Here is a 27,032-nt window from a genome sequence, read left to right on the forward strand (position 1 = left end):
TGCTTTTATATAAGGAGGTAGAAACACAGTCCCTCCGTGTCCTTTAGTCCCGACGACGCTCTGCATTATCGTATCTGTTACCGTGTTAATTGTTCCTGTCTCACACAGCCAGTCCGGGCTTTATTCTGCATACGTCTGGGTTGGTGACAGGTTCCTACACAGAGGAGAGAGGTGCCGGGGAAGCGTGTGTGTTTGTGTGTGTGTCTGTGCAAGTGTGTCCGTGTGTGCACAAGGGTGTGTGAGAGCAGTGACACTCTGGGAAGGGTTAACTCACAGTCAGGCTATCTGTGCTCGGGGCCCCAAGACTGGCCCGGGAACGGGAGGGGTGGGCTCGGAAGGTGGAGCTGGCTTGGCTCACAAGAGCTGCCTTTTCCAAGACAGGAGTGCAGATGCTCGCCCAGCTGGACCGAGCGTGGTGAGCGCACGTCACCTTCAGGAATGGCTGGAAAAGCCCGCACCTGGAGACCCCTCCCTCCCTGTCCCTCCACGGCAGGTCGCATTTGGTCTCTCCGGTCATCAGAGGAATGAGCAATTCCCCGGCTCGCGGCACTTGGAGAACAGCAGGCAAGGATGGATGTGCTGGACAGCCTTCTCGTGAATGGGAGCAACATCACCCCTCCCTGTGAGCTGGGAATCGAAAATGAGACGCTCTTCTGCTTGGATCAGCCCCATTCTTCCAAAGGTAGGTGTCAGACACTGTTATTTTCATTCAGAAAAATGATTGAGCTCAGGGAGAAATCAGCAAAGGCGAGGCTGAGAGAGAAAATGTAACAAAGTCCTCGGGAGACACGGCTGGGGAAAGTCGTGCGTTCGCAAGTTTGGATAACACATCAAGAAGGAGAACCGAGTCAAATACCCTTACGGTTCCCCAGGGGAGAGTTGCGTTGGAGGTATAGGACTCGGGGGTGGGGGTGTGGGGGGCAAATCCAAGGAAGGAGGAGCCGAAGTGTAATGAGAAAGGGGCACACGTGGCGAAGCTGGAACTTACCAGCATCACAGAAAAGGTGCTCTGGCAGTCCAGCTGTCACCTTTTCTTGGGGGGGGGGTGGGAATCCGGCGTGAAAAAGTGATGAAAGTAAAATAATGCTTAGCAGCTGGGAAAGGAAGCAATCACCATGCACTGGGGAAGCTTTGTTCCGAGGAAAAAGTGGTTCCCGGAGAGATTCTTGAACAAAACCAACATTTTAGAAGCCACTGAATCCCTGTGGGTTCCTCACTTGGTTTCTGCAAAACGTTGTCAAGTACAGGAATAGTCGGGTTCAAGGAGGTGCACCCTTGCAAGAAAAAAAAATCTGCAAGAAATAGCCGTTGGTGTCGTGGGCTACGGATTTAACATTCTGCTCCCATAACCTCCGCCCGCCCCTCTGTCTCGTCCCTGTTGCTCCGTGCAGAGTGGCAGCTGGCTGTGCAGATCCTCCTGTATTCCTTGATATTCCTGCTCAGCGTGCTGGGAAACACCCTGGTCATCACGGTGCTGATTCGGAACAAGAGGATGAGAACTGTCACCAACATCTTTCTGCTCTCCCTGGCCGTCAGCGACCTCATGCTCTGCCTCTTCTGCATGCCGTTCAACCTCATCCCCAACCTGCTCAAGGATTTCATCTTCGGGAGTGCTGTTTGCAAGACTACCACCTACTTCATGGGTGAGTTGCTGCCGGTGACTATTTCTGGAGCTCGCCCCAGACCCCACTGGGCCCCAGACCTTCCCAACCGTCCCCCCCCACCGCCCCCCCCAACTCCCCGACAGCCTCAGCAGAGGAGTCCTGCTGAGTGCAAAAAACCCCCCAAAACACCTGGCTGTGTGGGGCTGGGGTGCAGGCACTGGCTTTCAGGCAGGTCCGTCCTCGTGCGCGCCCAGGACTCAGTCCCCAGTCGTACGTTTCAGGGGTCAGTTTCTCAGGGTGGAATAAGTTGTTAAGAAACCACAGAAGAGGTGGGGTTTGCTTGCTTCGGCTAGAGAGAAAGAGGCACTCGTGCGGCTCAGTCCCTTCCTGGAAGCCGTTGGTCGTATTCCGGGGCGCTGCCCAAACCGAGGCGCAGTTTTCGGGGTGGTGGTTGGAGGGCGGGGGGTGGAGGGTTCTTTCTACTGTTGCTCCTGCCTTCCCAGGGAACAGGGGCTACTGTGAACACCCGTTTCTTTCCGGCTCTAGATTCCTGTGTCGGGACTTACTTCCCAGCCTGGTCCCCCAGGGGCTGGGACCATCTCAGGCAGAGAGGGAGAGCGGCCTCTGGCACTAAATGAGGAGTTGATTTTGCTCCCGGAGCCTGTGGGTCATTAAGCTCACCCTGACTGGCTGGGATAGGCAGCCCTCTGCCTTTGCCAATCAAAATGATGCTGATGACAAAGAAAAATCACAAGGGCTGATGTTTTTGAGCACTTTCTATGCACCAGATGTTGTACTAAGTGCTTTTTTACTCCCACGATCCTATCTCCCAACCACCCTGTGAAATCTAAGATGCTTATTCTTCCCCGCCTCACCGAGGGAACAGAAGCACAGAGAGGTTAATAATGCGCCCAGGGACACACAGGTGGTAAAGCACAGAGCAGAGATTTGAACCTAGATCGGTAGCCGCCACCGTGGTGCGTGAGTACTCTGACTCAGTTTGCCAGCTGCCGTGGCTCTCCTGAGGCCGAACAAAGATGTCTCTCCGTCCCCTGTCTCCCTGTCTGCCAGCCTGTCGCGTTCCTATCCACTCTGAGAACTAGTTGAGGGGAGGAGGAGGCCGGGAAGTGAGGGAGGGTTGTTTTTTGTTCTGACCTAAGCCTTGCAAAATGTGTGGAGCTGAGCTGAGCTGGGCCAGGGCAGTAATGACCGGAAAGCTTTCAAAGCCTTTATTTCTCCCAATTGACGAAGCGGGATCTAACCCTGACCGAACGATGATGAATTCCTGATCTGTGTGCCACGGACAAACAACCAAGAAAGTGTCAGTCCTTGTCCAAGAACTCTGAAAAGAAAAATGGACTTACCAGTGAAAGGGATCATTATGAAACAATGAAGCGGTAATAATTACTAGCATCTCGTGGCGCTTCCAGCTTCCCAGGCCCATCCATATGTATCTTAACGATAATATGATTTAAGACTCTTAACCAGGGTCTGTGAAAGGAGATTTAAAACAAGCGCTTGTGTGATTGCACAGTATAGTGAATGTGCTAAATGCCACGGACGTGCCTGCTTGAAAATGGTTATGTGAATTTCACCCCCCCCCCAAAAAAAGTCTTTAAAAATAGCAAAAATGGAAAGCAAGATAATTCTGAAAGTGTTTGCAACATCGTAATGGTTTTGTTGGATTTCTAGATCTGGTGATTTCTATTCTTCCCTTGATTTTGTGTTCTCCTCAATACTATTCCTAACAGTTAACATTCATTAATCTCCTAAAATGCAGTCAAAAAAAAAAAAAAAAGAGAGAAGAAAGAGAAAGAAAAGAAAAAGAGAAAGAGTGCTTGCCTGGTAGGAGGTTTATAACAACAGTGGGCTCATTATCCAGACCCTGACTCCGGGACTTCGGGACTACACTCTATAGCCTAAATGTCATCAATTCCTTGGGGTGATGTCCAGGAAAACACAGTATTCCCATCTCAGAACACGAGTTTTTATTTAATGGCTTTTGGGTTGCAGATTCCTTCAAGTCTCTAAGGAACCCTGGAGGTAGTCCCCCCCAAAAAAAGAATATTTTTATATATAGTTTCAGAGAATTTATTTATATCCATAAAAGGCCCAGGCTAAGAGTCTGTTCTCCCAAGCTTAGATTAATTCTAAGGTTTAAGAAAGCATGGTAACGATAATCAGAAAAATTGACAGAATCTATGGATGAGTCGTGAAAGGGAATTTTAAGGGGAGAGGACATGATAATAAGTATACACACACAAAATACAAAAATTAAAGAAAATTAAGGGGTTTTTTGACTCTGCCTAAGAACATTTTAAAGAAGGTGTTTTGGTGTCTTTCTCACTGATGACGCATGCTCCTTCTGCAAAATACAGGAAAGCAAAACAGAACGGGCAGGGAAGCTCTTGTCCTCCCACACGCAGCAACCCTTAGTTACGGTGTGGAATCCCCGCCTTCGTGTTTTTCCACTAGGTGTTTTTTCCACAAACTACTTTTTAAAATGTATAACATTGCATTCTTAAAAATCCTAGTCTGTGCTAGAAATTTTCAGAAAGTTGTAATGCCTCCAGCTCAGACCCCAGTGACCTTTCAGGGTCACAGTCCTTACAAATCTGGGTTATTAGGTCAACCTAACCTCAGGTTATGTTCAAAATTAGAGCTTTTCTGTGGCTGAGTCCAACGCCTCTTCTGTGGGATAGGAACATAGTCCATCCCCGTGGTTATTAATTAGCCTAAGCAGGAGGGAGGTTGTAATCAAAGTTCAATAAACTTACCTAAAAATTGGAAAGAAGATGTATTTGTAAATAGATTTCTTTAACTGCCTTAAATCCTTTCTGAAACGAAACTGAGAATAAGTGATTTTTAAAAATATATACATACATTTGAGTCTGCACATACTCAGTGCTGTCCCTTGATATGCAACCCGTGCAGAGCAGATAATGTGCAAATAAACTCTGGATTTCAGCGCCATCGTAACTGACTTCTTTGTTCCTTTCCCAGGCACTTCGGTGAGCGTCTCCACCTTTAATCTGGTGGCCATATCTCTGGAAAGATACGGTGCAATCTGCAAACCCTTACAGTCCCGGGTCTGGCAGACAAAATCCCATGCTTTGAAGGTGATCGCCACTACCTGGTGCCTTTCCTTTACCATCATGACTCCGTACCCAATTTATAGCAACCTGGTGCCTTTTACCAAAAATAACAACCAGACCGCAAACATGTGCCGCTTCCTACTGCCGAATGATATGATGCAGCAGTCCTGGTAAGGGGGTGTGGTGTTTATTTGTGCGACACAACTCGTTAGAGCTCGCAGTTTTTATAAAAACTGGAATGTGTTGTCCAGGGTGGCTGGGGGATCAGTTTCCTGGAGACCCGGAGAAGGATTATTCTAACTTCCTTTTAGGATGCTAGTGATACCAAACACCTAGCGTTCTGTTTTAAATGCCATGCATATATTAATTTAATTCATCCTCTCAAAACCCTATCGGGTAGGTACTATTCTTGTCCCTACGGGCATGGAGACATGGAGAGGTGAAGTGAGTCGTTCAAGGTCACAAAACTAGAAGATACAGAGCCTCTCTGCTTACCCGCTCTGCACAATGCCTCTGGATGGTCTGGGTGGGGGTAGGGGGGGCGGAGTTGGCTAGAGGATCGGGAGGGCTATGATTTTCTTTTCTTTTCTAAGTTTTTAATTTTAAACTTTTTAAATGTTTATTTATTTTTGAGAGAGAGAATGCGCATGCGCTAGCGCAAGCCGGGAGGAACAGAGAGGGAGACACAGAATCCGAAGCAGGCACCAGGCCCTCAGCGCAGAGCCCGATGTGGGGCTCAAACTCATGAACTGTGAGATCATGACCTGAGCCGAAGTCAGCCGCTTAACCGAGTGAGCCACCCATGATTTTTAAAACCTGAAGTTAGGGGCACCTGGGTGGCTCAGTCGGTTAAGCGGCTGACTTCGGCTCAGGTCATGATCTCACCATCTGTGAGTTCAAGCCCTGAGTTGGGCTCTGTGCTGACAGCTCAGAGCCTGGAGCCTTTTTCGGGTTCTGTGTCTCCCTCTCTCTCTGCCCCTCCCCTATTCATGCTCTCTCTCTGTCTCAAAAATAAATAAACGTTAAAAAAATTTATTAAAAAAATAAATAAATGAAACCTGAAGTTAAAGCAGAGAATGATTCCCAAATCCCATGTGGTTTTTTTTTAGAGCTGCTGTTATGGTGCTTGAACAGAACACCTCACTAGAAATAAACAGGCGAGGGGCACCTGGGTGGCTCAGTTGGTTGAGTGTCCAACTTTGGCTCCGGTCATGATCTCGTTGTTCCCGAGTTTGAGTCCTGTGTGAAGCTCTGTTGTGACAGCTCGGAGCCGGGAGCCTGCTTTAGATTCTGTCTCTCTCTCTCTCTCTCTCTCTGCCCCTCCTCAACTCATGCTCTGTCTCTCTCTCTCTCTCAAAAATAAACATTAAAAAAAATTTTTTTAATTAAAAAAAAAGAAACAGGCGAGATTCTAATATCTCCTTCTTTGCTTCCTAGTTGACTGACGCTGGACAAGTTCAAGTAACCTCTCTGAGGTTCAGGTTCCTTATGTATACAAGGATTTAATAATATAGATTTTTTTTTTTATCTACCTCATTGGGTGGCTGTAAGATTCGAATGAGAGTATATGTATAAAATGTCATAAAATATCTTAAAAGTCTCACAAACGCAGGGTATTACGTTTACTAATACCAAGCATGTTTTAGAATCAGGGAACCCGATATCCAAAACTGGCTCAAAATGGAGATAACCTCTGCTTTCTCTGCCTTCCTTTTTCATTTCAACCAAGTAACACACACACACACACACACACACACACACACAAAGAATTACGTTGCAAATGAGAGAAACATTTCCAAGACTTGAAAAGGAATCTTATCAAAACATGTCCAATTGAAATGAGAAATGGCCCAGCCACCGTGAGCCTCTGACAATTTTATGGCCTAATCGTGTAACCTTACACATGCCAGAGTGCAAAAAAATGATTTAGGGGCCAGACTCATAAAGGAGGCTATGGTGCTTCAGGAATCAAACATGTTTAGAGAGAGCATAGTTCTGCCCCACCAGGCACTAGAATAAATGTGTTTCCATTCCAGGGCATCAGAAACCGCCCGAATACTGTATTTTGCAAAACCTAAGAGGTTTTCCATCATTCCTACCTATGCATTTAATGATTCTGCTGTTACGGGGAGCCTACGTGACTTCAGCTCAGGTCATGATCTCATGGTTCGTGAGTTCAAGCCCCTCACTGGGCTCTGTGCAAAGCACCGAGCCTGCTTTGTATTCTGTATCTCTCTCTCTCTCTCTGCCTCTCCCCCACTCACATTCTGTCTCTCTCAAAAATAAACATGTTTTTAATTTAATAAAAAAATTTTAAAGAATTGATTCTGTTGTGATAAAGTCAACGAATAGTCTATCGTGATGCTTAAGAGCACAGGTTCTAGAATCATATTGCTTGGGTTCAAATTCCACCTTTGCCACTAGCTGCGTGACTTTGGACAAATTATTTAATTTCTATACACCTCAGTTTCCTCACCTAAGGTATTATGAAAACAATACCTACCTCAAACATTCTTATGGGAGTTAAATCTAATTATATATACATATATATGTATATATGTACACATATATACATATATGTGTACATATATACATGTATTATGTAAATACAGGTATTATGTATATGTATATTATGTATATATGTAAATACAGGTATTATGAAAACAGTACCTACCTCAAACATTCTTATGGGAGTTAAATCTAATTATATATACATATATATGTATATATGTACATATATATACATATATGTGTACATACATACATGTATATATGTATATACATATATACACATATGTATATGTATATGTAACTTATGTAATATTATATACATTATATACATATATGTGTATACATATATGTGCATGTATATACACATATATGTATATACATATATATACACATATATGTGTATACGTATATACACATATATGTATATACGTATATACACATATATGTATATGTAATGTATGTAATACTATATACATAACACTTAGTTTAGTGTGTAGCATGGTTAAGTCCTCCATAAATGTAAGCTCTTGTCAATGTTTATTGGTATTTTTGGTAATAGCTACATTGAGATCGTTCACATACTCTTTGTCGTTGTTAAGTTCTTCTTGGTTTTGCATGAAGGCTTGTTTCAGGCACAGAATTACACCACCCTTTCCAACTTAACTAGTCCTTCGTAAAAGATTTTATCTGAAAAAAAGGAAAGATGTAAACAACTTTGAATGACTGAACCACCAGACATGGAATTTCTAAGGCGATTAAATACTAGTAATTAATGTGTTTGCTCAGATCAGTTAAAATGGAGATGAACCCTATTTATCCCATCTGAGTTTGAAATACTGGAGTTGATGGTTATTGAATTTCTTTTTATTTTATTAGGCACACGTTCCTGTTACTCATCCTCTTTCTTATTCCTGGAATCGTGATGATGGTGGCCTATGGATTAATCTCTCTGGAACTTTACCAAGGAATAAAATTTGATGCTATCCAGAAGAAGTCTGCTAGGGGTAACTATCTTTTAGCTGTACATTTACGCCAAAATATCACAAAAGCATGTTGCTCGTAGCATAGATACACCGAGGGTGTATGTTGGCGATTTTTGAAAGTATTCTTAGGGGACTCTGCGTCATGAGGCACAGTCAATGAGACCTAGTGTCCTTATTTCCTCATCTTTGAAATGGAGAAATTGACATAATACACACATATCCGATTATCAGCTGAGGGCCCGTGTGTCCCACACGCACTGCACTGTTATATTCAAATGGACCCCTTCAGCAACTGAAGTGGATTGTAATTCCCCCATCCTCTCTTCCCTTTCTTTTTTAGTTATTTATTTATTGAGAGAGAGAGAGAGAGAGAGAGAGAGAGGGAGAGAACTAGCAGGGGAGGGGCAGAGAGAGAGGGAGAGAGAGAATCCCAGCCAGTCTCCACACTGTCAGTGCAGTACCTGAGGTGGGGCTCGAGCTCACAAACTGAGATCATGACTTGAGCTGAAATCAAGAGTCCAACACTTAACTGACGGAGCCACCCAGGCGCCTCTCTCCTCCCTCTTTGTCACATTACAATTGCCACAAGGCCTCGCTTCCTCCCCACTCATTACAATCTGCTATCCACTAAAATGTATGCCCACACCCTTGTTGACATAACTTCTTGCCCTTCTCCCTCTACCCCTTCAGTCAACTCTTTGATCGTGTGTGTAACTTACGTGTCTCTATAGCTTCTTTGGTTTTTGTTGATTTCTGATCATTATCCAGGTTTCTCAGTAAATGCACTGTGGAGGCTTCCCCAGCAGGCGAGACCCTTTCCCCTTAGGGTCTGGAGAAAGGGAGGAAAAAGTGTGCAGATTCGCGCGCTCATAATTCTTTTATCCTTACAATTGCCATGCATGAAATATTATTTTGTGATTATATCCTATGCATATAATAGATGATGTGTTATTGTATTAGTTTTAAGTAGCTTTTCTTTCTTGAAAAAAAAATGTTTATTGATTTTTTGAGAGAGAGAGAGAGAGAGAGAGAGAGAGAGAGAGAGAGAACACGAGCAGGGGAGGGGCAGAGAGAGAGAGCGGGAGACACAGAATCCCAAGCAGGCTCCAGGCTCTGAGCTGTCAGCACAGAGCCGAGGCAGGGCTTGACTTCATGAGCCAGGAGATCATGACCTGAGCGGAAGTCGGACACTTAGCCAACTGAGCCACCCGGGTGCCCCTAAGTAGCTTTTCGTTTGAAGGAAAGGACTACTGTGGATGGCTACTTACCCCCACCGTGAGGGCCCAAGGGTGCCTGCCCAGCTCTTCCGCTCCAGTCCGCTTTGAGCCCCTTGATGGAGGGGGCGGGGCTCCCGCGCCCTCTGTCCCGCGTGACCCATCCCCAACAATAAGTGATGTCGCTTGCCCCCCCCCCCCCCCCCCAGAAAGGAAACCGAGCAGCAGCAGCGGCGGCAGGTACGAGGACAGCGACGGCTGTTACCTGCAGAAGCCCAGGCCCCGCACCCGGCTGGAGCTGCAGCAGCTGTCCAGCAGCGGGGGCGGCAGCAGAGTCAACCGCGTCAGGAGCAGCAGCTCGGCGGCCAACCTAATGGCCAAGAAGCGGGTGATTCGCATGCTCATGGTCATCGTGGTCCTCTTCTTCTTGTGCTGGATGCCCATCTTCAGCGCCAACGCCTGGCGGGCCTATGACACGGCCTCGGCCGAGCGCCGCCTCTCCGGGACCCCCATTTCCTTCATCCTCCTGCTGTCCTACACCTCGTCCTGCGTCAACCCCATCATCTACTGCTTCATGAACAAACGGTTCCGCCTCGGCTTCATGGCCACCTTCCCCTGCTGCCCCAACCCCGGTCCCCCAGGGGTGAGAGGGGAGGCGGGAGAGGAGGAGGAAGGCAGGACCACGGGGGCCTCCCTGTCCAGGTATTCCTACAGCCACATGAGCGCCTCTGCCCCACCCCCGTGAGCTGTCCCCAGCGCCAGTGCCTCCGCAGGAGGGGGTGGAGGGGGGAGATGACAAGGAGGGTTCCATTTCCAGTGGGAATTGTTCACTGTCTGCTTTTCATCCTTCATCCGGGTTCCAGGGGAAGTCTACGGAGGCTGGGGCCCGCCCTCGGTTTCTGGGCGACTGGAGGCAGGAAATGCTCAGCGACATTCACCATCAGAAAAACCTCAACAGGCCAGTAACAGGAGTCCGGCAAGGCTCGTGTTACAAATGCAACTGCCAAACACACGTTCAAAATGGCGATGCGGACCCTACTTAAGCTCTAGAAGTTTCCAGAACATCCAAGGTGAGCGAGCTCTCACTCCCCATAGGGACACACTTCTATGCTCTGCCTCATCTGCCCACGCAGGACTGTGGAGGCTGCTGTCCCCCCCCCCCCCCGGAGAGTCTACGGCTCACATACTGTACCCAACCGTCTCACCACCATCACAAAAGGTAACATGAAACAGAGACTCTTCTGGCCAACAGCTTGGCTCTTTCTTTTTGAGGTTGGTGAAGGACATTCAGAGACACAACCTTACGCCATCACTGTCATCAAAACAGCAAACGGATTGTTGTCTAAAAGATGGAACTTGGAATTTATGTCTCTAAAAAAGAAAAGGGGTGTGTGGCAAATAGCTGGATGGAGTGCTATCCTCCCATAGTGAATATTTAAGAGCCAGGAGGTACATAGACATTTTTTTTGCTACTTTAATAGCCTGTATTATATTGAACCCCGTGGCTTCTTTGCCTCAACTTGATTTCCCATATTCATCTGGTATTTCCTCCCTTCCAGAAAGACTCCAGGTACAAAGGTGAGTTGTAACCGATGTGTTCCTGTCCAAGGGAGGAAACAGAAACATGTATAGTCAGTCCCAGAATAAACACTGGCATGCTTGGACTCCATTCTCAAATAGCTTTGAGTGTCAAAGCTGTCTGTGCCATCAAATACAATCTGTGCATTTGTTAATAATTGTATTAATTTTATGTATGAGTATAAAGCAAACATATAAGTATGCTCTTCACATAGAAGTATATTCTTTGGTGTTTAAAATAAGAAAAAACGAGTAGGAATGGATGTTGGAATTCAGTCATTATTATCATTCTACATTCCTGCACTACAGCTGGTTTCATGTGAACTTTTCTGTGCAAAATTAAGATTGAAACCTCTCTCCTCTAATTTAGAAATCTCAATTAAAATGAGACATGAGCTATAAATTTAGATAGCGGTAAGTGCATTTCTAGAATAGAACCTATCAATCTAGTCCGCAAGCACTTCTTTTTCGTTCTTTTTTTCTTTTACAGGGTAACATTGTCTTGACTGTTTAAATATATTGACACAGACATTTTTGACAGAAACAACTGTACGTATCTGTGTAGGAATGAAAAAGAAAGAAGAAAGGAAGAAGGGAAGGAAAGAAAGAAGGAAGGAAGGAAAGAAGGAAGAAAGGAAGGAAAGAAGGAAGAAGGGAAAAAAGGAAGGAAGGAAGGAAGGAAGAAGGGAAAGAAGAAAGGAAAGAAAGAGAAAAAGGAAGGGAGGGAGGAAGGAAGAAGGGAAGGAAGGAAAGAAGGAAGAAGGGAAAGAAGAAAAAGAAAGAAGGAAAGAAGGAAAGAAAGAAAGAAAGAGAAAAAGGAAGGGAGGGAGGGAGGAAGGAAGAAGGGAAGGAAGGAAGAAAGGAAGGAAGGAAGGAAGGAAGGAAGGAAGGAAGGAAGGAAGGAAGGAAGGTTGAGGACATGACTATTTATGATGGGGGACTTTTCAAGCCAGATGTTAGTTTTTCTATTTCTGAGACTGCAACGTAATGTTAATATTTATAACCAGTCATCTCAAATATTTCAAGGTAAAAATTCAACCGATTAAAGCACATCCTGCTACATGATAAAAGAAGTAAGAAGTGAAATTGTCTCCATCATTTAAGTCAATTCTACAAAATCTACAGTTTTGCTGCCAGAGGAGTAAGCCTTCCCCTCTGACTTTGTGAGCACGTAAATAAAGATAAATCAGCCTCCCTCCCTTTTGAAGGAACTTCTGGAAATTCCAAAAGTGTATTAACCTTAAAATAGGGCTGCCAGATTTAGCAAATAAAAATACAGGATGTCCAGTTAAATTCTAATTTCAAATAAACAACGAATAATTTTTTTTAGCATGAGCATGTCCCATGCACTAACATACATCCTGTATTTTATCTGGCAACCCTGCTTTAAAATAATTTTAAAAGTACATAAAAATATAAATAAACTTTCCCAGATATAGGACAGTAATATGCCTCTGTTCACTAAATTTATTGGAAGGTCTTTAACTTAATGGAAGCTTTTTTTTTTTTTTAAGAGGAAAAATGCTATTAACTTTCAGAATCTGTGTCTGACCTTTGGGAACGGTACTATCAACAGGCTGATCTTACTTAAAAATAAACATTTTTAGGGGCCCCTGGGTGGCTCAGTTGGTTAAGCATCCAACTTTGGCTCGGGTCATGATCTCACGGTTCGTGAGTTCAAGCCCCGAGTCGGGCTTTGCGCCGAAGGCTCGGAGCCTGGAACCTGCTTTCGGTTCTGTGTCTCCTTTCCTCTCTGCCCCTCCCCTGCTCTCTCTCTCTCTCTCTCTCTCTTCCAAAACTAAATAAACATTAAAAAAATTTTTTTTAAATAAAAAAAACATTTTTTATTAACATAAAGCTGTTCTAGTACATTGTTGAGTCAACTGCCTTTATTTCATGCTGAATTGGACTACTAATTTGAATGTGAACTCAAGCGGCCTGTATGGTTAAGAAAATAGGTTCACCAAGTTCCTGGTATTTTCTAGTGTTTTCAGGTAGCTTCCGCTCATCACCAGAATGGTAAATTATTACAACTTGCGCGCTGGAATGTGTCTTCGATCTTTACTCAGTCCGTGTGCCCCAGGGGCTTCTCGTGCCCTGGTTACTGCGGTAACCTCTCACGCTAAACTAGCAGTGGTGAATGCACAATGCATATATCTACGTGTCGGTCACACATGCTGGTGTGTGCTTAACACGTATCCCCTCCCTTTAGTTAAAATATAATCACGAGGCACGTGGCAATAGCTATTGAACCTCCGCTGCAATGCCTTCCAGTGTTTTGCCCAGCACTCTGCCCGCTGGGAGTGCCCAGTAAATGTTACAGCCGACCTCTGCCCTGCCCCCAGGGTTAGCTGAACCCTCTCTCTATCCACAGCAGTGATTTGCAGCAAGGGGGCATATTCCTGGGGGAGCATCAGAATTTCTAGAGGGCTTTTTCCAACTCTATGTGGATCCTCTCCCAAGAGGTGGCTGTGTGAGAATTTGCTGCCATCTCTCGCTTCCCTTTGCTCTTTTCCTGGGTGCGTGTGTGCGCACAATTGGAGATGTTTACTAGTGGGAGGTCGTCGTGCCTGTGAACAGTGCCAGACACGGATTTTTTTTTTTTTTTTCAAAAGGGCCAAGCAAACGGACAAATGCTGTATGATTCCATTCATGTGAAGTATCTGAAGTGGTCAAAAATCACAGAAACGGAGAGTGGAAAGCTGGTGACCCAGGGCTGGGGGCGCGAGGACGGGGAATTTCGGCATTTAGCAAGTGTAGAGTTTTAGTGTTGCAAGATGAAAAATTCTAGAGACTGTTGCACAACAGCATGAAACCACTTCACAATACTGAACGGTACACTTAAAAATGGCTACAATGTGGGGCAGCCCGGGTGGCTTGGTCCGTTAAGCATCTGATTCTTGATTTCTGCCCAGGTCGTGATCCTACGGTTCGTGGGTCCAAGCCCCACGTTGGGCTCTATGCTGACAGCTCAGAGCATGCTTGGGATTCTCTCTCATCCTCTCTCTCCGCCCCTCCCTCACGCACACGCGTGCTCTGGCTCTCACTCTCTCGAAAAAGAAGTAAGCTTAAAAAAAATAAATGAGGGGCGCCTGGGTGGCGCAGTCGGTTAAGCGTCCGACTTCAGCCAGGTCACGATCTCGCGGTCCGTGAGTTCGAGCCCCGCGTCGGGCTCTGGGCTGATGGCTCAGAGCCTGGAGCCTGTTTCCGATTCTGTGTCTCCCTCTCTCACTGACCCTCCCCCGTTCATGCTCTGTCTCTCTCTGTCCCAAAAATAAATAAACGTTGAAAAAAAAATTAAAAAAAAAAATAAATAAATGAAAATGGTTACGATGGTCGATTTAACATCACGCGTTTTTTTTTGCAAACTGGAAAAGTGGGGGGGGGGGGATGGCAACTACTAGTCTCTCACATCCCTTGATTTTGCTCCTCTCTGCCCTCATTCGCTTTGAGGGGACGAGTAAAGAACCATCACAACAATCCTGATGCCTATGCCCAAGTCCCCGGCTCACTCATTAAGGCTGTTGACATTATGAGCGCCCACCTGACGCCCTTAGCTCCCTCCACTGCCGTCCTGTACGAAGCCTGTGACAGCATCTCTGCTGCAACCGAGGCGCTCCTTCCTCTGCTTCCTTGATTGGATGTGCCTGGTCCCTCTGGCTTCCCAGCCACCCTCAAGCGGAACATCGGTTCCAGATTTCCTAAACCAGCTCCCACCGCAAGGGCCAGCAGCCTCCTACCCTACTCTTACAAGCCCAGCCCAGGAGGAATTCTAGCTCCTCCTTCTTTCTCGCCCAGGAAGAGAGGTCAGACAAGCAGAGATCACCCAGCACCCGGCATTGCCCAGAGCACATACAGGTGCTCGTAAGTGTTCGGGGGGAATGAATGGAGGAGTGAACGAACGAATGCATTTGAAGGGAGTTGTTCATGGATGCTACTTCTTTCCCGGCCGTTTGGAGGTGGGGGGAGCACTTTGCACCGCGTGTGCGGTCGTGCTTGGCAGAGGATGTGGCTGACGGGCCACATACACGCGTATGTGACGTCTGGCCAATCCTGCTTTCAAGCTCGCTGACCGTAACGCCTCCTTTGAGGGTAAAGCGGATGTACTCTGGACCCCAAGTCCAGAAGCCTGCGTCCCAGTCGTAGCCCTCCTGCTTACTTGCTGTGCGGCTCCAGGCAAGTCACAACCCCCTCTCTGGGTATCGGTGCAAAATGCGAGGTCGTCGATCCCTCTCTGAGGCTGTGTGACTCGAATGGCTCGGAATGTGCGATGTTCTTTCTTTATCCCACACCTGCTCTTTGGTTTCATTGGCTTCCCCGTTGAACTTGCAGTCAGAGAAGCTGCCTGAAACACAAGCACATAACCACCTCGGAAGAAGCCTTCACCTCCGGAATGCCTCTGGGAGAAGGCAGCCAGAGCAAGAGAGAAAAGGTCCCAGAGAGGAATCTGCAAGCCCCGAGCCCCTTCTAGGCCACAGCTGCCCAGAGCAAACTGTGGGAAGCTAGTTGCTGGAACGCCAGCCCCCTTCCCACTGACACACAGGCATACGAAGCGACTCCCAAAATAGATTCGGCCTGCGTGAGAGGGAAGCAACATGTATTCAGGCCTGTTTTCTGCACCGTACAAGTCACCGCTGACAGCAGGTGACAATAAACACTCAAAAACAGGGATGGAAAGGGGCGCCTGGGTGGCTCAGTCAGTTAAGCGTCCGACTTCGGCTCAGGTCATGATCTCACGGTTCATGAGTTCCAGCCCCATGTCGGGCTCTGTGCTGACAGCCCAGAGCCTGGAGCCTGTTTCGGATTCTGTGTCTCCCTCTCTCTCTGCCCCTCCCCCACTCACATTGTCTCTGTCTCTCAAAAATAAATAACTGTTGGGATGAGCACTGGGTGTTGTATGGAGACCAATTTGACAATAGATTTCATATGAAAAAAATAAAAAAATTAAAATTAAAACAATTTTTAAAAAAAGAATGAATGTCGCCTGCATGTTTAATTCTCAAAGCAAAGTACGTGAGGCATCCTTTGCCACCTCTCAACAGTGAAGAGACCGAGGCTCAGAGCAGGTGGTGATGTGTCCAGGGTCAGGGAGTTAGTAAATGACAGACGGGACTGGGCCGCATCCTAATGCCACCAGGCTGCTATTGAGATTAGGTGACAGCTAGGAGTCTAAGCAGTCAAGCTGGCAGGTTCGTTTCCCGGGTCCTTGTGCCGTAACAACCCCGAGGAAGAGAAATCCTGTCCGTGTCCCCCTCTCCTCCCTCCCTCAACAGACATTGGGTCCTCTCTCTGAGCTCTCTGAATGTGGAAGATTTAAAAGCTGGCTTTGTACGCTGTGCCCTGGATGCCGTTATCCCTATGTTTATTTTTAGAAGAAAGATAATACACTTTGCCACCTCCCAGGGAAGCCGAGAGATAATGTCAGTAAACAAGCCTTCACCTCCTCGCAAATTATCGACACCGTTAAGACAGATCTATTTTCTCGGAATCGTCGGAAAGGAGGCAAATCCCGGCCAGCTTATCCACCCGCCTGCAGCGGAAAGGTTCCTGCCTCGGTCCTCCACCTGTTCCCTTTTCACCAAGTCACCCTTCCCTGGTGACATCGGCAGGTTACTGTGACCCACAGGCCACGGCTAGGAAGCCCGGATGTCCCCCCCACACACACACAACCCCAAACTCGTCACGTCTGAGACGCAGCCATTTGCCCCATCCTACAACACTTCCGGTTCTCTCTGCCTGCTTCTTGGACCCTCACCCTCTCGGGTTATTCTCGGGCTCGAGACCTGATGCATCTTTGACGAGGTGCTATCGGAGAGCAGTAGAGAACGTGGACTCCGACGTCAGGAATACTCGAACTCCTTTCCAGACCCAGCACTCGCCAGCACTGGGATGGCAGGTCAGCCACCATGCATGCCGTCCTCATCCGTGGTATTTACATCAGGGGTGCGAAGGATATTCATGATACCAAATTTCAAATAGTATTAGAGGATATGAAAGGAAACTCTTTCAGACTCAGACTGTGGCGGTGGAGGGAAGTGGCAAGTTGGCCAACATTCCGGAAGAAGAACCAGCCGCAGTCCCATGATTTGCCAAGCCTGTTCTGTAACACACAGTTCCTCACCTTTCTCCTGCCCGTGTACAAAAGAGAGAGAGAGGGGATTTCTTTGAAGAGCGTTGTAAACTGAGTGGGTCGGGATTTCCGTGTCATTGCCTTTTCCTGTTACCGTAGAACCAAGCCAGAGAGACTTCCAGAAACATGTGGAGAAGGAGGAATTTTTGTCAGAAGGGGGAAAACTAACACCTCGCCCTTCTCTTCATGGGACCTCAATCTGGGGGAATAGTTCCAAGGGAACTTGTGTCTCCTGGATTTAGGATGTGTTTCTTGTATCTAATGTTGTAAAGCGTTAAAAAAAAAAAAAAAAAAAAAAAAGAGCTGGGCTGGAACCAGGTTTCCAAGGATGGAGAGTGTCGTAGGTGGATTAAGCTGCTGTGACAATAATCCTGTAAACCGGGTAGCTTAAACAACAGAAATGTATTCCTCGACTTCTGAAAGCTGGGAAACCCAGGATCAGGGTGCTGGTTGACTTGGTTCATCACGAGCCCCTCTCTGTGGTACGAGGAAGGATTCCCTCTTGCTATATATCCAAGGGAAGGATAGGGACTCTCTGTCTCTTCTTCTAGGGGCACGAATCCCACTCAGGAGGGCCTCACCCTCATGCCCCAATTATCTTCCGAAGGTCCCACCTCCTCGTCCCCTCACGCTGGGGATTAGGGCTTCAACATGTGAACTTCGAGAGAACACAAGTATTCAGCCCATAGCAGAGAGGGAAGAGGGCCTGGATCCAGGGACATAGCAGACATCAAAGAGAACAGCCAGGCTTGCTCGTCCTGGGACACAAAGGGTCATGTGAGCTGTGCAGAACAGGAGCTGGCTGGAGAATGTGTCACCGACTTCAGAAAATCATGCAGTATTGGGGGCCCCCCACAGAAGGTGGTTCGGGGGGACGGGTATATCCCAGGAGGGTGGAAGGCTCTGGAAAACCCACCACGCTGCCCCACAAGGGAAAGAGCCAAAGCTGACAAAGACCTGACAAAGCTGATTGGTCCACTGGAGAAGAATCACAAACAACATCGCTTTTGCCGTTTCACCACTTACCCCTCCTGATATCCTCAAGAAGGGATGAAGTAAGGAAGAGAGAAAGAGGAGGGGGGAGGGGATAGACCACCAGCTTCTTCCTTCCTGATGGATGTCTTGCCTGGGACCAGTCTGACTTAGAGGGAAGGTATAAACTGGATGTCAGAGAAAAGGTTTGATTTATATTGTGTTTAATACCTAAAAATCAAGTTGTTCTAATGAAGAGAAAAAGAGAGACAGGAAAGAGACAGCAAAGGTGGGGGAGCTGCCGGAGACAATCATGGCGGGCGTGGGGCCGGGGGGGTGTGGCCGATCCAGCAGATAGAGATCGAAGACAGAAACCGAAAAATGAAGCAATTTCCTGACTGATCCAAATCTGTCAACACTTGTGTTACATGTGAAGTGTACCTGCCAAATAGGATGCACCTAAAGAATGCTCGCCATCATTAGTGAGATCTAAGACATCTGGGTCAATTATTAGCCCAGTCTGGCTGGTGTAGCCAGTCGCCATTGAGAACACTCCAGTCAGAACTACCTGTGTACTTATCAACCCAAAAGCCACAGTAGCTGTTCCACTGGCCTCCCAACCCCCAATTCTCTCCCCCCTGCAGTTCAACCCTCTCTCCCATTGCCTAAAAGCCCAACTTCCTTAGCTTGGCAAGAAAGTCCCCAACAACTGAGTCAACCCTCCTTTCCGACTTCCTTCCTTATCAGTCAGTCTGCTCTTCCTTTCAGAATAGAATGATTTGCTGTTCCCTCAAGCACCTCCTGGCACTCGTGCCTCCCCCTGTTTGTGATGTGCTCCTTTTCTCTCTAGCTTCCTGATAAAACCCCATCATTCTTCACGTCGGCTCACACATTATCTGCTCTGAAAAACCTCCAAAATCTTCCAGTGGAAAGGATTTCTCCCTCCTCTGAGCTCCCATAACACTGCCTTTGTATACCTTTAGTTGTCCAACAAAATCCCATTCTCCCACCTGCTCCTCATATACAGGCAGCGATGGTATAATGTCCGGGGGGGGGGGGGTGGGGGGAAGCCCAGTTCTAAGGAGTAAATCATGGTTGAGCTATGCTAAACACGGCAAACTCCTTCTCTTTCGTTGGTTATTAGTTTAGGGCTAACTGCTGTCATGTTTAACAAGGTGCCTTCCAGATAAAACACACACACACACACAAGTGCACACACACGCACACACACACAAGCGCCTTAATTTGTAGCAAGTTTGCTGATTCCATGGTGCCATTTATCCCACCATGGCCACTATCAGGTTACCAGCCAGACATTATTGAACGTGGGACTTGGAGAAGATGCGCAGTAGCACGCCATTTTATAGTATCTCCACCGGGCCAACACAATAACATTAAAAGTGTAGATAATAGCTAAGTGTAGTAAAATGATTAGGAAGTGATGCACTTTGGTATTTATTACCAAGTTTCCTGGAAATTTAACAATTGCCTCTTGCAGGCCAATAAAGGCCGATTTGAACACATCACAGGCTCTAGCCAATCATTATATACATAATGTTTGTGTCCTCTCAAAATTCATATGTTGAAATCTAAGCCCCAGTGTGATGGTGCTTGGAAGTGGGGTCTCTGGGAGGTGATCGGGTCATGAGGGCAGAGCCCTGATGAGTGGGATTGGCACCCTTACAAAAGAGACCCTAGAGAGCTCCTGTGTCTTTTTCACCATGTGAGGACACTCGGCTATTTACGAACCAGGAAGTGGTTCTGAATCTGATTCACCTTAATCTTGGACTTCTCTGTCTCCAGAACCATGAGAAACTAACGTTTGTTTTTTTAAGCTGCCCAGTCTATGGTATTTTTGTCATAGCAGCTACATAGACTGAGACACCAAGGAAATGTACGGGGAAATAGGCTTGGGGTTTCTGGACTTCTTGGTTGCTTTTTACTGCATTACGCTTCAACAACAAACAGCCCCCAAAGCTAGCACAGAGCATCATACCTGAAGGTCTTCAAAACGTGTTTGATGAATGAATCCCTTATCTATAAAATATTTAGACTAAATCACTAAATTACTAATTAAAATTTCTAAATTTTAACCCAGAGAAACCTCTTGCTTTTTCCCCAAACAATTCTGTTGGGAGGCCCAAATAGGAAAGGGATAATGGTATATTGTTCCAGGTGAAGGAATAGGACTTTGAGACACTTCCCTGAAATCTTAGTTCCAACTAATCTTAGTTCCTTGGGTTCCACAGAACCTGGTTTGAAAACCACTAATTTGGCTCCATTCTGGGACTCACAATCTATTATCCCAGGACCTGCACTGTATCAGCCTGTCTTCCCTCAGGACTAGCCAGTGACTTGAATAAAGCTTGGCCTCACAAGTTCAGGGCCTTCGCTCCCAGACTTGCTGCGCCCTTGGCTTTGTCAAATGAGCAGACCGCTTTCCGTGAGGCTCTCAATTACAAGCGCCTTCACGCAATCTTCCGGCGCATCAGACCCATGCCACCAGACCGTCCCTGGGTGGTTTCCTGCCAGAGGTGCATTCATTGCTCCAGGGTGTCTGACCGGGGCCTGGGGGTTTTGTCTCTCCTACATCAGAACAACGCCCTGCCCCATTTAAGAGCCAGCTTTCCCAGGCCGGCCTGTCCGGGCAGCCATCACACCGCCCCTCAAGCCAGCTGGGATGAGTGGAGATTTCCAGTCTTCCCAGCTGAAAAATAAAGGCCCCAACCAGGTTCTACCCCTGCATTTAGAGGACTGTGATTTCATAGTCTCCGAATCTCCCGCGGGAGGATCAACCCTCTTGACCCAGAACTGTGGGAAAATGAATCTCTGCTGTCTAAAGCAGCCAGTCTATATATTGTCATGGCGGTCCTAGCTGACTAACACATCTCCCTCCCTGAAGGGCACAGAGCCCAGCTCCTGCCCACGGCCCAGAACCAGCCCTAGCTGGTCAGAGAAGATGGAACCTCAGAAATGGTCTTCCATGGGCACCAGCCAGAGCCCCTGAGAGCTTGGGCTAAGTCCTTGCACCTGCTCCCAGACCTCTTCCCACCCCTCAACTGCTCTGTCTTTCCCCCTTGGGCTCTCACTTCATCCCTCAAGCACAGAAGCAGCAGCTGTGATCAGAAAACAGCTGGTCGGGGGATAAATGAATGAGATGGGCAAATGATGGATTTTGAGCCCAGCCGAAAAATGCCCTGGGCTGGGGCCAACGGACCCCAAGACCTAATTCAGCAGGTGTTTTCCTGGGCGCCTTCCAGTTAAGGCTGCCAGATAAAATTCAAGAGGCCACTAACATTTGAATTTCAGATGCGCAATGAATAATGTTTCGGTAGAAGCGTGTCCCGTGCTGCGTGGTATTTTTGTTTGCTATAGCTAGCAACCGCATCCAGGGAACGCCGTGGGGTAGGTCAGGAGATTAGGAGAGGAGAAATCAAACTGGATGGGGCACTGCACACCCAGAGGCGATGGAAGACACAGGCGCATAATAGGCGCTGAGCCAATTTGGGAAGAAGGAAAGGAGTGCCTCTGGGTGATGTGTCTCTGGCTGGTCCCAGTCCTGCAGCCCTAATTTGGAGTCAAGTCCAAGAATCCCTGCTGTATTGGCTTCCTGCTGCTGCTGTAACAAATTACCAAAGGCTTAATGGCTTGAAGCCACACTATGAGATATTTACTATCTTCTAGTTCTTGAGCTCGGAGTCCCAGATGGGTCTCAATGGGCTAAGATCAAGGTGTCCGTGGGACTGTTCCTTTTGGAGATTCTAGAGGGAGAACTCATTTCTCGCCTTTTCTGCTTTCTTGAGGCCATCTGCCTTCCTTGGCTCGTGGCCTCTTCATTTGCAAGACCAGCAGCTTTAGCTTCATGAAACCCCGCCCCCCTCTCTCTGGCCTCCATGGTACCCCCCCTCCTTCTCTGCCTCTCATTTCTCCCTCTAATTTTAAGGGCCCTTGTGATGGCATTGGTCCACCTGGGTAACACACACAGGCTCTGCAGATTAGGATGTGGACATCTTTGTGGGGCCATTGTTCTTCCTACCACGGTGTTCCTCCCCCCAACACGTGTCACCTTATCAATCAAGGTGACTGTTTGGAAAACAAAAGGGTTTGACCAGGATCCAGGGCTCCTCGGTACATGAAGAGACAGTGCTGGCAAATCAAGGTGCTGAGTTCCAGGGGTTCAGCCTTAGGCGTGGCCGTGAACGGCTGATGGGGGCACAGACAGCACCAGCAGCGGGAATACAGATCAGAAGCGAAAATAGACACACTCGGGTCTGTCCCTTCTGAATACACTCCTGGGTCTACCCTGTAGGGACAGTTGTGATACTCTAAGTCTGCCTCAAATATTACCTTCTGCCACGTTTCGCTTGGTTTGGGTCGAGAGGGCACAATGTATTTCCTCTCAAGATCACAGCCCAGGGGCAGTCTTGAGCCAGACCTACATCGTCCATTCGAGACAGCTCTGTTTGAAGACCCCTGCTGGGACTCCAACCCTTTAGAATCTTTGTGGCTGTGCCCGTGACGGTTGTTGTGAGAAAGCACCACAGCTTTGGAGGTTTAAACAGCAGAAATTTCCTGTCTCAACGTCCAGGAGGCTGGAAGTCCAAGATGAAGGTGTTGGCAGGGTCGGTTCCTTTTGTGGCGGAAGGAGAATCTGCTCCAGTCCTCGGCTTGTAAATGTGTCACCCCATCTCTCCCTGTGTGTTCACACGGTGTTCTCCCTGTGCTCAGGTCTCCGTACCCAGATTTCCCATTTCTGTTAAGACTCCCGCCATATTGGATTAGGACGCATGCATATTGGATTAGGTCAATACATGACCCTCTGGTTGCTCAGCTTACATCAGAATGCAGTTTCAATGGGCATGTCTCTTTCCTGTCCTCACAGATCCTTGAGGTGGGTATTCTTAACCTCATTTTAAGGTTGAGAGTAAGACAGAGAGACCTTCTGAGAGCCGCATCACTCATGAGGACAGAGCAGGAGGTCCCACGTGAGACACACACGACTCAGAGAAGGATAAGCGAGCAAGGGGCAGGACTAGGACCCACCAAAGGAAGTCCCTTAGGGAAAACAGAGTCCCCTGTAAGGAACTGAGTGAGTGCCTCAGTCTTCTGGCAAATTCTTTGAAGCGCAAGAAGTGATGCAGCCAGAGAACAATTGGCTGTGGACTAATACATGGGAAGCATGAGCATAAGGGGGCGGGGCCAGCTTCCAGTGACAGAGGGGCCTATCCCTGTGCCCATAGAAGAAAATAAGTCACAGGTCACACTCCTGACATATACACAGGTCACAGACACAGCGGGTTGGCATTTGCTATTCTCAGCTCCCGGATGCTACCCTACCCTGCCCTCTGAAAGTGTAAGTCCTTATAACTGGATAGATGGTGCCACTTTCCCAGCCCAAGGCAATATTGCACGGACACGCTGGTAAAAAAGTAAAAGGAAGAAAGTGTTCTTAAGTGTTCATTTGTTAGAGAACATGGGAAGAGTTGGATACAAATTCAGATTCCTGGGCCTCATCCCTGGGGGCTGATGTGGGGCTCGGGCAGATTCATTATTCACAAACTTCCCGGGTGATATTTATGCCACGGCTCATAGGATACACTTTCAGAATCTCTGCTCTGGAGCTTTCTGTCCTTCAGGTGTGAATCCCTGTTGATCTTACCAAAGGCCTCTGTCCATGAGCCACTGTAGGGCAACTGAGTCACAGGCTGGGACTGATCAGGATGTAACGTAGTCAAAAGCAGGAAGAAGAATCTTCTGTAGACATCTGGCCCCACCATTTGACTCCCTGCCATCTGACTCTCTACTGTCTGACCCCCACCATCTGACCCCCCCATGTGACCCCCTACCATCTGACCCCTCCACCATCTGACCCCCACCATCTGACCCCCACCATCTGACCCTCCACCATCAGACCCCCTACTGTCTAACCACCTTATCTGACCCCCACCATCTGATCTCCACCATTTGACTCCCAACCATCTGACCCCCACCATCTGAACCCCCACCATCTGACTCCATCTGACCCCCCCATCTGACCCCTCCACCATCTGACCCCTCCAACCATCTGACCCCCTACTGTCTAACCACCCCATCTGACCCCCACCTTCTGACCCCCACCATCTGATCTCCCACCATCTGACCCCCCACCATCTGATCCACCTCCACCTAACAGTCCCCCACTGCACCCCCACCTGCGCCATCTGACCCCTCACAGGGTTCTGTGCAGCATTGCTTTGCATTTGCAAACCTTGCTTGCCGTTCCTGTCTCCACCCTTAAATCCAAAGCATCAGCAGGGCAGGCCTGGTGCCCTTTGAGCTCCAGTGTCCTCTGTACAGAGCTTGCCCAAGAGGGGTGTGAATGACACCAACCAGCCCCCAAGCCATTTGAACAAAAGCCCAGATGGAAATGGATCCCATGGGATAGTTATATCGTTTTCCCTACCCCACCCCCTGAAACCTGAAAGGTGGACTCACCAGGCTCTCATTCCCCAAAACAATGGAAAGCCAATGTTGCTGTTCCTTCCTTCTGAGGCTCCCTCGCTCCAGTGACTTACTGGTAAACAGTGTGACCTCACCCTCCTTTCTCACCCAGCCACCAAGTAGTGCAAGAACGTTGGGCTGCTGTTGGAGAAGGAGAGGAGGCCACAGGAGGAAAGCCCTGCCCCTGCCAGGCGTCAGGCAGGACTCTCCCCCACTGGGTGAGTTTTCGTGATGTGAACTGGGTCCCGCTGATAGACGAGGGTCTGGGATGGGCGGTAGACATACTGGTCTCACCCGCTGTAGTCAAGAACCAGCACCACCAGAGGAAGAAAAGTGCTGCCACGCTGTCCTGCAGCCCCTGACAGTTCCCATCACTCCTGGTTACCTAAATGGGTGCCATGCTGCTGGCACATTGCAATAGCGAAGCCAAAGGTGAGAGGCTCTGTGCACGCGTGCTGCGGGGCACACGAGAAAAGGCGTTTAGGCCTGACGTGGTCCGTGTTGATCTGTCAGTTTCTTATCTTTCCCTTGGCAGTAACAAATGACACTTATTAACTATGAAAATAACCTTTATTATTGAATTTCTGGTGGGAAAGATAATCTCATTCAAGTGAGTCGGAAACTCTAGTTCCTGATCCTCTTACAGGGGATCGGGGAAAGTTTGGGAAATCCTGCTATCCTCGACAATGGTTGTTTTCTTTTTGTTGGGGAGGGTGGTGGTGTTGCCTTCACCCTGGCCCTCAGGGTCTGAAGCAATAATAAAAAGGCCTAGAGAGGGAAATAGAATCTGATCCACTTTAGCGCAAAGAAATAGAGAAGTGGGGCCTGGAGTCCTGGCACGTGCGGTGAGTGGTGGAAAGGGGAGGAACCATGAGGAGAGGGGAGTCCTCTGCAGAATAAAATTATGGTGCATGAGAAGGTAACATGCCTCAAAGACCCTGAGCGCCATTTGGGATTCAATGTCCTAATTGTGTGAGAACCCAGTAAAACCAAAAGCGATCAGCGCCATGGAAGGGACATAGTGAGGTCAGTAAAGGGCTGCCTTCAACACCCAGGCTGCCTGTAGAAGGTCAAGTTATTGTTCGGTAAAATATCCTTTCTCTCGACACCACTGTCCCCTCCATGGGAAGCGTGTACTTCCCTGCCCTGTAGATATTAGGATTGACCATGTGACTTGCCTTGGCCAAAAGAATTTGGGAGGGGGGCAGCGGTAGTGAGCAGGTTTCAAGCCTAAGACTGAAGAAGCATTGGGTGTTTCCATCTGCTCCTCGGTTTCCAGCTCATCCAAGAAAGATGATGGACACAGGGGCAGATCTAGAACCAAGATTAGCAGAGCTGAGCACAGATCAGCTGAATCCAAGTTGACCAACAGGCACTTGAGCAAGAAACAAATGCTTAACCTGTGTCACTGAGTTTCTAATGATTTGTTACGCAACACTACCGTAGCGATAGCTGACACACCACCCTTTCCGTGTTGCCGACCACCTCCCTCTATGTGTCTCTCCTCCTTTCTCCTCTGTCTTCTCCCTCAATCGATCAAAGTCTTCTAACCTAAAATGGCTGCCCCTCCCAAATGTATGTGCTTTTCAAAGGACCGTCTCTTTGTGAAAGAAGGACTTTGCAGGAATCAGCTAGCGGGTGAGAAAAGCATTTACAGACTGGGAGAACTTTTTTTAGGTCTCCTGACATCACAGTCCTAGCAGGCTACGGCGGGGCAGACCCCAACATGTACCTGATTTAGGGGGGGAAAGGCTCGAAATACTGAAAGAAGGGCTTGGCAAAGCTAGGCACATGTTTCATTCTATCATTTGCCCTGAAAAAGTTGAAGCACGGGTTGGCAAATCCAGCTGAGTGTATGAGGACTTCTCTTCCTCCACACCCTCCCTTAAAGTTTGGCCAGATCCCCAGTCCAAATGGCAGCATGTGTTCAGGAAGATGATTAATGTTGGCAGAAGGCTCCAGAGCATCTCTCAGGGCCCTCTTGTTTATTAAATATAAAAATCCATGTTTAAATATAATGTCAAGGGTATGACACAGACCAACATGATCCAACACAGACTGCTGGCCCGAAACTTCGATAGCTACATGTTCTTTGAGTTTTGCCTTCCAGGCTTAAATCCCTTAAAGATTTTCCGGGAAGGCTCAAACTACTCAAGGAAGGGGTCAATGGGGGCCAACAAAGCCCATCTATTTCTTTCCATCATCTGTTCTTAATGGCAAAGGCTGTAGCTTGCGGGTCGCAGATAAAGCACATGGTTGGGTCGAAATCATGATCCTTAGAAGGCAGCCGTTCCTGACTACCTGGCCTGGGCTCGAGAACACAGCTACGTTTCCTGCCAGGGGCCCCAGACGCCGTGTTCGCGCATTCATTCCTTTAGTGAAGAGTTGTTGAGAACCTTCTATGTGCCAAGCCCCGCTCCAGGACCCGGAGAAATGAAGCACAGACAATGCCCCGGTTCCCTGGT

At 47.8% G+C, this 27,032-nt stretch overlaps 1 protein-coding gene across 6 annotated transcripts; it reads left to right on the forward strand.

Annotated features, from left to right (window-relative positions):
* The first annotated feature begins 308 nt into the window (after positions 1-308).
* Positions 309-11,583, forward strand: CCKAR (cholecystokinin A receptor). 6 transcript variants are annotated; one of them, XM_045056494.1, is made up of 7 exons: positions 309-682; positions 1,392-1,643; positions 4,608-4,869; positions 8,087-8,214; positions 9,617-9,795; positions 10,271-10,477; positions 10,680-11,249. In XM_045056494.1, exons 1-6 carry the CDS (start codon positions 571-573, stop codon positions 10,448-10,450), a joined length of 1,113 nt encoding a protein of 370 aa, XP_044912429.1. In that variant the 5' UTR covers positions 309-570; the 3' UTR covers positions 10,451-10,477; positions 10,680-11,249. The 6 variants fall into 6 exon arrangements, 4 of the variants coding, with proteins under 4 accessions (XP_044912429.1, XP_019685226.2, XP_044912428.1 ...); XR_006597160.1 differs by adding an exon at positions 11,476-11,583 and having other exon boundaries at positions 310-682; positions 9,617-10,109; positions 10,271-10,985; XR_006597161.1 differs by having other exon boundaries at positions 310-682; positions 9,617-10,109.
* The last annotated feature ends 15,449 nt before the right edge of the window (positions 11,584-27,032 follow it).

The sequence above is a fragment of the Felis catus genome, chromosome B1 (assembly GCF_018350175.1).
Source record: "Felis catus isolate Fca126 chromosome B1, F.catus_Fca126_mat1.0, whole genome shotgun sequence".
Taxonomy (NCBI): Eukaryota; Metazoa; Chordata; class Mammalia; order Carnivora; family Felidae; genus Felis; species Felis catus.